Here is a 10,831-nt window from a genome sequence, read left to right as displayed (position 1 = left end):
AGGCCCTGTAAAACAAATGGAATGATCTTAACTTGGATAACCTTGTTCTCTATTTTAACATAATAGTGTTAACCTTTCTTAAGGCTTCTAGGATTTAAAACAATCACATTTAAAGACAACAGTAGGCTCAACAGACTGATGAGGTTGCATTCCTCTGTGCTTTTAAGAGGCACATGAAAACTTCTCTAAGACTGCATAGAAGCAGGAAAATGAATTTTGAGTCTTATTGTTCAGAACCGTGATATTGTTTGCTGCTGTATGACAGCATAGTAGCCAGTGTTATTTCTATTTTATTATGAAGAAACCTCTCTGGAAAGAAAACTGATGTGTTTTTATTCTTTAAAATAAAGCAATAAAGATGAAAGCCTGGATAAGAGGAGCCTGCATAACAGGAGACTAAGAGGAGATATGACAGCCATCTTCAAATATCTAAAGCAGGCATGTCCAACAGTTAGATCGTGATGTACCGGTAGATCACTGGATGTTTGCAGTAGATCACTGGTAGATAACTGGCTCCCCCCAAAGAAGATGAAGAACTGGGCTCCCCTAAAAAAAGCTCAACATTTTACCTCCTCCCTGAAAAAAACTCAACAACTTTGACCCAAACCTCCCAAAAATGGGCCTTCCTCCTTCCTAAAAAAAGCTCAAGAACTTTGACCTGAACCCTGTTTTTAACTCTGTGAGTAGATCACAGTCTCTTGGGAGTTGGTCTAAAGGAATGCCACATGGAAGATGGAGCAAGCTTGTTTTCTCCAGAGGGCAGGACCCCAACCAATGGGTTCTCATCCTTCCTCGTCTGCCTGCTTTTTGTATCCACGCTACATCATGCTGGCGAGAGAGGAACAGTTTCTGAATTTGCCGGGATTCATTGTTGTAATGGAGCTTGGGAAACTGAGTTCCCTTGCATAGTGAGTAGTTCCTCTGCGAGGACTGAGGATCCTGGGAAACTGAGTTTTTCAGCCATTTTGGGGCTTTCTGTTTGGGGGGGGGAGGGACGTTTTGAGCTTTGAGCTGAACCCCAAACAAACAGGGGTAGATCACTGCCAGATTTTAATTCTGAAAGTAGATCACAGTCTCGGGAGCTGGCCACCCCTGGTATAAGACATGTAACTAGAATAAAATTTAAAAAAAATTCAAGCAAATAATTGTAATAACTACCGTAATAAAGCACTGCTATAATTATATATAATTTCCCTAAAATTTTGGTTTCATTCACCTTTTCGTGCTGAAATGTCACAACCTGAACGACCATGGCTTGCCCCCCCCCTAGTTTTGATCCTGGGTACGCCCCTGTTGCCACCCCAACGCTCAATGAAGTCCAGATGAGCCATCGGCCTCTCTCAGGCCATGACTTTAAGAACAGCAGGAGCAGCTGGGAAGGGAGGAGTTCAGGGATTTAAAAATACTCTAATAACAATTTTATAAATTGCGTATCTTTGTTTCTCAATTTGATCCTTTTACATGGTTTTGAATGTATTGTGGTATTTTATGCATTGTGACTTGCAGTTATTGTTTAGTAATTATTTACTGTGATTGTTAAGAGTGAATTTCTGTTTCATTATTTGCTGATGTTTTGAGAATTTTTTGTGTGCTTATTTTCTAATATATTATTGAATACAGGTATTTATTTTACATGTTCCATTTTAAACTTAAGCTTTATTATGAATTTCCGTATTGGATCAGATTATTATAATAAGGTGTGTTCTTTGTTATTTTGTTGCTGTAAACCACCTTGTGTATAATAATATAGAAAGGCAGCATACAACTTAAAAGCGAAATGAAGTAGCTGATATTCCTGAACTGCAGGGGATTGGATTAGATAACCCCTGGGATCCCTTCCAATTCTATGATTCTGGGATTTAAATGCCTTTTGGCCTGTTTATGATTTCCCCCCTCTGCCTATGTGTATTTCTAGCTACCAACTTTGGGTTACAATTTAGCTATTTTTATAAGGGCTATCACCTTGCTTTGGGAGATTCTGTATCGTCTCTATTTATTCATAAGTGCTCTTGAGAGGAGGGGAGCCCTACTAAGGCTCTCCCTCGGGTTCGTGGACTCCCTTCTGGGGTTGAACCTAATTTTTATAACATTATCTAGTGAAGCCCATGAAAACCAAGGACGCACCACTGTGTGTCGTTATCTTTACTGTGCTACTAGACTCTCTTGAATTAAAGTCATTATTACTACAGAATGTGGCAGCTAGACAGGTGACTGGGACCATATAACACCGGTCCTGAAAGACCTACATTGGCTCCCAGTATGTTTCTGAACACAATTCAAAGTGTTGGTGCTGACCTTTCAAGTCCAAAATGGCCTTGGCCCAGTATACCTGAAGGAGTGTCTGCACCCCTATTGTATAGCCTGGACACTGAGGTCCAGCTCCGAGGGGCTTCTGGTAGTTCCAGGGTGGATAAAAATCAATGATTTTTTTAAAATAAATAAATAAATAAAATGGTTTTTTTTATTTAAATCAGATTTTTTTGATTTAAATTGGATTTTTTAAAATAAAATGCTTTTTGGGGAAAATATTTTACCATCCAAAGGTTATTCAATCATGAAATAAAGATTTGTTTTTAATTATGTAGAATAAGGCTGTATATGTTTAGTTTTTGTAAATAAATTCCATGAATCCATTCACAATGTCATTTATGTTCTTCCTGAGGTTTTTGTAAGATTATTGGGCAGTTTCTCTGCCTACAAGATATTATCACAGAAGCTTGGTTTACTTTTGCAGTTCTCAAAACTGAATTTGACTCAGCAGAGATCACATGCCTCTTCTTCACAGCAAAAATGTTATAACATGAACAGAGTTGAGAAAAAGACCTTAATCCTATTGTTCTACAAACCTATGAATACAGAATCAACCCCTTCTGTGTTAAGTTTCAAGAAGTTCAGTGAACAGAATAGAAACAATATTTTTCTGATTGTTTGGAGTGGAAAGGATCTAATAAATCTATTTAAATTGTTATTATTAAGGTAATGATATTTTTCTCCTTCCTAAGTACAACAGAAAAGTTGTCCAAATATGAATGATATGATAAGTTGTTATTCTAAAAATCTTCATCTACTTGCATATTAAATACCAGCAAGAATTAGTCTTTATGTAGAAAACTGTGGTTTAAATCAAGCCTTACTGACTAGTGATTTAAATCGTGATTTAAATCAGTTTGATTTAAATCAAATCCACCCTGGGTGGTTCCCTCCCTATGAGAAGTGAAGCTACAGGGAACCAGGCAGAGGGCCTTCTCAGTGGTGGCACCCGCCTTGTGGAATGCCCTCTCATCAGATGTCAAACAGATAAACAACTACTCAACTTTTAGAAGACACCTGAAGGCAGCCCTGTGTCAGGATGTTTTAACGTTTGACCATTTTGTATGTGCTGGAAGCAGCCCAGAGTGGTTGGGGAAACGCAGCCCAGATGGGCGGGGTATAAATAACAAAATTATTATTATTATGATTATTATTATTCACTGGCTCCAGGGATAGCTGATGAACTCTAACACTGAAACACAGGTTCTATGAGCTAAGCCTAGGCTCAAATGAAAGACCTGCTATTTGGGGGCGAGGCGGAAAACTCATATCAGTTTAGGGAAGTTTTTAATGCTTGATGTTTTAGCATGTTTTAATATTCTGTTGGGAGCTGCCCAGAGTGGCTGGGGAAAGCCAGCCAGGTGGGCGGGTATAAATAATAAATTATTATAAATTATTATATTGCAGAGAATCTGCCCCACACGTGAAGAGCAAAGGATCCCGATACACCAGTGGCTGAGAAGAAAGGATTAAGATCAGAATTGCTGTATTTGGATTATTATGCAGGACTTAAAGAATGATTATCTCCGGAAGACCAGAATACGGGAAGCCACACAATTTGCTTAATTTGGAATGTATAACTGGCTTTATAAATTGAACTGTGATTTGATATGATTTTATATTGTAATGATGTGGCCCATATTGGAGTGTTATTAATGAAAAATTAATAAAAATCGAATTAAGCTGCAAGTAGAGGGGGCATACACATATCTAAAGAAAACAAGGCCCCTCTTGAGCGCATACCCCAGCCAAGGAATTTTGTTTCCAGTACCACAACGGGGCACACGAACCTGTCACACCCCGCTTCCCTTCCCCGCCCCACAGGGCTTCCCTCCTTACCGCAGCCCAGTTTCAGACGAAGGTTTGGGGGGCGAGGTGGAGTTGTTGCCTCGCAACTTTAAAAGTGTCCAATAATAATAATAATATAATAAATTCCTTGGTGGCCTACCCAGGAGAAAAGAGACAAGAAGGCTTGGTGCCCGAGTTCCAGCCAAGGGGCGGCCGCGCGTGTGCCCTCACGCCTCGGACCGGCTGGGCGCCGCCATCTTTGGCCCTTCCCCCTCGCGGGCAACCCGAGGCCCTCGCGAGTGCGCAGGCGCGCGGGCAAGCCGGCGGCGAGGGGGCGTGGTCAAGGGGAGCCAGCTGACGATCGGGCGGGACGGGGGGGGGGGCAGCGCGCGCAGCTTTGAAAAAGGAGATTCCGGCCGCTGCGGAGCGTTTCGGAGGGAGACGCGACCAGGTGAGTTGGCGGGTGGGGCGGAAGCATATGTGCTGTTCCTCCTTGGTGTGTTGTGGGGCTCGCATTTCCCTAGATATGTATAGTGAGATAGTGAGAATTGTAGTTCAGCGGCGCCTCATACCAGCCATGGGCGTAGCCAAGAGGGGGCAGTTCTTCTAATCAATAAAAAATCAATACAAATATAAGATTCTGCCCCCCCCACAACAAAATCTTGGTTGTGCCCATGGTACCAGCTTTTCTCAAGTTTGGGTCCCCAGCATAGCTGTCAACTTTTCCCTTTTCTTGCGAGGAATCCTATTCGGAATAAGGAAATTTCCCTTTTTAAAAAAGGGGGAAGTTGACAGCTATGGTCCCCAGATGTTGTTAGTCTACAATTCCTATCATCCCCGACTGCTAGCATAGGTGGTTCCCAACCCTTTTTTTTGGCCATGTCCCACCTAAGCATCTCTAAAATCCTAATGCCACCCACCCCTTGTGACATATAATTCTTATTATTCAAAAAGTGAACTCCTATTCATGTGGAGGAAGCCTAAAGGCTCATTCTCAAATTGCCCCCCCTTAAAAATCAAATTGCCCCCCTGTGGGCCGTGCGCCCCACGTTGGGAACCACGGGCCTAGCCACAGAGGTGAAGGGGGACAGATCCAGTAAATAAATAAAAATACTTAACTAACTGACCAATCACATCGCAGATAGCTCGGCTCTGCCCCCGCAAAAATCCTGGCTATGCCCTTGACCGCTGGTTCTGCTAGCTAGGGATGTTGGGTAGTCCAACAACATCTGAGGACCTGAGCTTGGAGAAAGGCTGCCTTATGCTAGCCACCTTGGATGAGGAGAGAGGGAGGCTGGCTATGCTATTTCCTTCTATTTCTCTCTCTCTCTCCTTAGGATGTCTCGACAGAGCCGCAGAGTTGTCAAGGGGGACGCTTCGTGCGGTTCCCCCTCCTTCGATTACAACACCTTGAAAAGGACGGAATTGCAAAAATGGTGTAAGAAGTTTGGGCTTCGTGCTACAGGGAAGGTGAGGGGACGCCACCACAGTTCATACCGGACTTCCTGCCCTGTCTTCATCCCACTATTGGAAGCTAAGTGGGAACAGAGGCTGCACATTTCCAAATTTCTGTTTGGTTATATCCTTATTGTGAACAGTGATGAAGGAAATAGACAGGAATCCCTGTCTATTCACAAGCAGCAGCAGCCATTCTCTCAGCCTATGGCAGAAATATCTAGCTGCTAAGAATTAAAAACATTTTGTGTTCTGACATGCTTTCCCAGCTGGATGAATGGGTTTTGGCCATATATCTCCATTACAGTATTTCTTAAATATTTCTGCTGCCTTTTAGTTGTTTTTATTGTGTCTTGTACAACACCTTCAGATGTGTGTGAGGAAGATGAGTAGTAAACTAATAACAGCGAGCAACTACTCCAAAGGTTGCTTTCCTCTTACCTATACCTTATTTCCTTTGGTATTCTGTCTGTTAAATTATGAACCTGTGGTCAAGGTCTGTCTTATATTTTAGCTCATGTGCAGCACTTAGAAAACCACCTGTGTTTTGCAGCTGTTATAATATATTTTAAAATAGTCCTTAACCCAAAGATCCCTGAATAGCTGGCATCATTTACCTGGCATTATTGAATAGGGGTTGGGAGCCGAATGCCGTGTCGCAGCCCTACACTGACATATGGTCTTTTCCCAGCTCGGTGTCCTTAGTAGGTGGAACTAGCTGCCATATTATTTTCCACAATGCCCTCAAATTTGTGGTATTGTGGGGAGCTGACAGCTCCCAGTGCTACCAGCCTCTCTTGCCAGGCAAGCCTTCCACTGTGCCCAGGAATATCTCAAACCTGGAACTGGCCCAGATCTAGGGTTAAAACATACTTATTTCCCTTTCTCCACCTGTCCCGCCCAGAATGCAGAACTTGTGGAAAGGCTCAAAACCTTTCACAGAGACCCTGAGCCGAGAGCAGACAAAACAAGTAGGCTGACATGACTCTCCACGATCCTGAGGTAAGTAGCTCCAGGTCAAAGATGGCGGGGCCTCAGATATCCATATGTTGCATAGATCGGCCACGGATGGAGTGGGGAAATAGAAGTCTATTTTAGAAATAAGATCCTGGTTTCTTGGGTGGGATAAGAAAATTAGAGGTATGGAACATAAGAAGAACTCTGCTGGTTCAGCTAAAAGGCCCGTTTTGTCCAGCACTCTGTTCTCAATGGCCAACCAGAGGTCAATGGGAAACTCAAAAGCAAGATCGGAGTCCAACAGCAATCTCCCAAGCTGCAGTTCCAGTAACTGGTGTCCAGAGGCAAACTGCCTCTAACAGTGAAGGTAGAACATGGGGGTGAGGAACCTCCTTGGCTCTTAGGGCAAGATCTTATCTGATTCCTCCCTACAGGCCAAACTTGACTGAGACATCCCACCCGTCAAGCACCTGACGTCATTGTGACTTTGTTTATTTTATCTGGAAAAAGTGTTATATGCCACCCCCCTTGCAAAACATCTGGTCAGGCAGTGTGCAGCAACCTAAACCTTTAGGAGCAAAACAAAATAAAAAATTATTTCCAGTAGCACCTTAGAGACCAACTAAGTTTGTTCTTATATGAGCTTTCGTGTGCATGCACACTTCTTTAGGAGCAAATGCAGAGAGGATTAACATGATTGACAGGTGGGTTATCCTGCTCATCAGTCAAAACTCCTTCTGTGGGGTTCCAAGGTGCATTGTAAGGAACCGCAGGCTCATCTGCAGAGTTAACCTCGGGACAAGTCAAAACAAAATAAAAAATAAGTTGGTCTCTAAGGTGCTACTGGAAGGATTTTATTTTTATTTTTATTATTTTTTTACTATGGCGACCAACAGGCTACCTACCTGTAACTCAGGACAGTGCCATTGCAGGCCTCGGCTGGCAACACCAAGCCAAAGGCCAGCATAGTTTTGGCCGCATGTGCAGAATTGAACTGCCCATCAATGCTGTACATCAGCTGATTGACAGGTGGTGTGGCTTGGGAAAATGGCCTTGCAAGCCAATTGAACCCCTGGCGGGCCAGGATTGGCCCGTAGGCCGAAGGCTCCCTACCTCTGAGGTGGAACAAGCTGAAGGGAGTAGAAAGGGACTGATAAGTGTCCAAACAGCGTAAAGAAAAAGGGGGAATTTCCTACTTTAGTCATGGGGGAAGCAATGGGGTGAATGGTTTTAGGAGATCAGGGAAAGCATAAAGTTGGAGTGAAGGGGTGAAGCTGAACTGTCACTAACTCTTAACACACACCCACACCCTTCCAGACCCCTCTGACAGTCCCTCATCTGGACCTGACCAAGGATGTAAAAACCGAACCCTCTGCAGAGAAAGCAGGTGACTAGATTTTTTTTTTAAGGAAGGGGCTCTACTTAAGTCTTGAAATAAAAGCAGGCTGGTGGGAGGAATCTGAGGCTCTGCAGAACGGGGTTTGAAGAATATCAGTGAAGGCAGGCCTGCCGAGATGCGCAAGGTTAAGCCAGCCCTACTTTCCCCTGTTTTTCTAGATGTTATCCATGGTTGGGTGTGGTTCATGGCATGGTGCTGTACCACCCTGAGTCCAGCTGGGCTCCTCTGTTGCTCCGCGGAGGTTCTGTGTGCGTCCGGATGGGAAGGACATTGTCCCCTTTCACCTGACCCCTCTCACGGCCCCTGTCCCTGATGGCTTCTCCGACAACTACATCTGTGAGAGCTGTGTGCTCAGGTAGCGTGGTATCACTGGCTCCTCTCCTTCCTGTGGACCCCCCCTTCCCCATTCCACCTTTAACCCTTTTCTGTTTCACCGTCACAGGAACAGGAGAAGCCAAAGACGTGTCCCACATGCCTGCAAATACAAACGAAAAGAAACCGGGCTACTTTGTCCCAGGGTCAGACCCTTCTTCGGGGGAGTATGTCTCAGTCATCATTCCTTGCAGGTGGAGACGTCTCTAGAGACAGAAGGAGGTGAATCAGAGAATCCAAGAGCTGCCTTTTTCACAATTGTATTTTAATATTTTGTTGGAAGCCGCCCAGAGTGGCTGGGGAAACCCAGCCAGATGGGCAGGGTATAAATTATTATTATTATTATTATTATTATTATTATTATTATTATTATTATTCCAAACTATATGCTTGCAGGGGAAATATAAAGGAGGCTGACTCTTTCAGTAAAGCGATCAAGTGCCTCTGGTTCGGTTTTTGGGGGATGGATGGATGGATGGGACAGTGGGAGATGCATGAACTATGCAAAGTTTGAGAATGCTGGTACTTGAGAACTGTGCATTGTCCAGGAGAAGCTTGGATTTCGCGCACGTCCTGCAGATAAAATGAATAGTGATCAGAAAATGCCTTAGTATACTTGAAGAGCGTCTCCACTCCCATCGTTCAGCCCAGACACTGAGGTCCAGCGCCGAGGGCCTTCTGGCTGCGAGAAGTGAGGTTACAGGGAACCAGCAGAGGGCCTTCTCGACAGTGGCGCCTGCCCTGTGGAACGCCCTCCATCAGATGCCTAGGAAATAAACACATCTGAAGGCAGCCCTATTTAGGGAAGTTTTTAATATTTGATGTTTTATTGCTTTTTTAATATCCTATTGGAAGCTGCCCAGAGTACCTGGGGAGGCCCTGCCAAATGGGCAGGGTATAAATAATAAATATTATTATTATTATTTTATTTTATTAGTGGCTCCTCTTCCTTTCACAAGACAGCTGAGACCTTGTGTGCAGAATGGCAAGTCGGTCTCTTCTCCTCCACCTCCCTTTTTTTTGCTTGGAAATGGTTGTTGTTAAGTAGAGGGGAGTTAGCTTAGGATACATCTGTGAGGTCACATCCTGCCACTCACCTAGTGCTTAACATCTCTCTTCCACCCTCCCCATTCTCCGCAGGACCTTTGAGATAAAAAGGCTGTACCAGCCCCAAGAGGACCAGGCTTATGCGGAGCGGGTGAGTCCCTGGCAGGCAATGCTGGCACCCATCTGACAAATGCAGTTGTGCAGCCGCAGGATGAGAGGCCAAGGTGGTAGAAAGCTGATCCATGCTGAGGGTGCTTAGGAGGAAAAGGCCTACCATACAGTCTTTGGGGGAAGATAAAAGGGGGAAGAGGAAGGACCGTGTCCATGGCCTTGAGTTCCAGGGAGGAAATCAAGATACAAATACCATCATCATCAACTAAGATGTGCCCGGGTACAGCACACTCAGCAAAAGATTTATACACGCAAATAATTTGCCAGCCTTGATCAACAACAACGAAAGACCTCTGTGTTAAAATTGCAATCTACGGAATTTTAACTTGCTGCAACCATAAGGTGTTTAATTATTTTATGGTTGCATTTGCCGATCATTTTGTATAATTTTGGCTCCCCCCGCACTCCCATCAGATGTCAAGGAAATAAGCAACTACCTGACTTTAGAAGACACCTGAAGGCAGTCTGTTTACGGAAGTTTTTAATGTTTGATGTTCTATCGTGTTTTTAATATTCTGTGGGAGCTGCCCAGAGTGGCTGAGGAAACCCAGCCAGATGGGCGGGGTATAAATAATAAATTATTATTATTATATATTATTATTATTATTATTATCAGTGCTTTTTCTCGGGTGGATGCAGGGGACACATACTTTTGTGAATCTTTGTACTTTTGTCCATTTACTGTATTTATTTCCCCCGATTTTGAACTATAAAATGGTGGTTTTCCTTGAGTCAGAATGAGAGTATTATTTGTTCCATTTGTGAATGGCAACCTTTTGCCCATTTCCCTTTTCTTTTCATTTAGGTGGATGGGATCCTTTCCCAGATGGCCAGTGGAGAGCTTGGTATGGACCGAGTTTTGCGTCCCCTCCGTCCCTTGGTTGTTCATTCCCCAGCTCCTTTTGAGAGATGAGGAGAACCTAGCAAGTTGGAACTGGCAGCGATGGACTAGGGAGATCCAAGGATAATAACCAGATAAATGTTATTACACTGTGTCCTTTTAACCTTGTTCGTATGTAGTAATAAAGAAAATAATAATAATTTTGTAATAAACAAATTTAGTAATAAACTAAATAGCAAACAAATACTGGATCATTCCTGCCACCATATTCTGAACAGAAAGGACTGCGTAGCCTGTTGAGTTCCATCCCCATCTGCTAGCTGACAGTTCTGCGTCAAGGCCTAGCACCCTAATTTGAAGGAAGTACAGTGGTAGAAGAAGAAGAAGAAGAGTTTGAATTTGATATCCCGCTTTTCACTACCCAAAGGAGTCTCAAAGTGGCTAACATTCTCCTTTCCCTTCCTCCCCCACAACAAACACTCTGTGATGTG

General features: G+C 43.7%; 1 protein-coding gene across 1 annotated transcript; it reads left to right on the top strand.

Annotated features, from left to right (window-relative positions):
• Nucleotides 1-4,476: 4,476 nt before the first annotated feature.
• Nucleotides 4,477-10,592, top strand: LOC117055709. The gene is given in 11 exon segments (XM_033165472.1): nucleotides 4,477-4,549; nucleotides 5,436-5,568; nucleotides 6,458-6,536; nucleotides 6,539-6,555; nucleotides 7,828-7,897; nucleotides 8,068-8,082; nucleotides 8,085-8,162; nucleotides 8,165-8,264; nucleotides 8,351-8,503; nucleotides 9,422-9,479; nucleotides 10,305-10,592. Coding segments are annotated over 10 exon segments (810 nt in total). The 5' UTR covers nucleotides 4,477-4,549; nucleotide 5,436; the 3' UTR covers nucleotides 10,413-10,592.
• Nucleotides 10,593-10,831: the final 239 nt, after the last annotated feature.

Source organism: Lacerta agilis, chromosome 12, assembly GCF_009819535.1.
Source record: "Lacerta agilis isolate rLacAgi1 chromosome 12, rLacAgi1.pri, whole genome shotgun sequence".
NCBI classification, from domain to species: domain Eukaryota; kingdom Metazoa; phylum Chordata; class Lepidosauria; order Squamata; family Lacertidae; genus Lacerta; species Lacerta agilis.
This window is presented reverse-complemented; position numbering and strand designations above follow the sequence as displayed.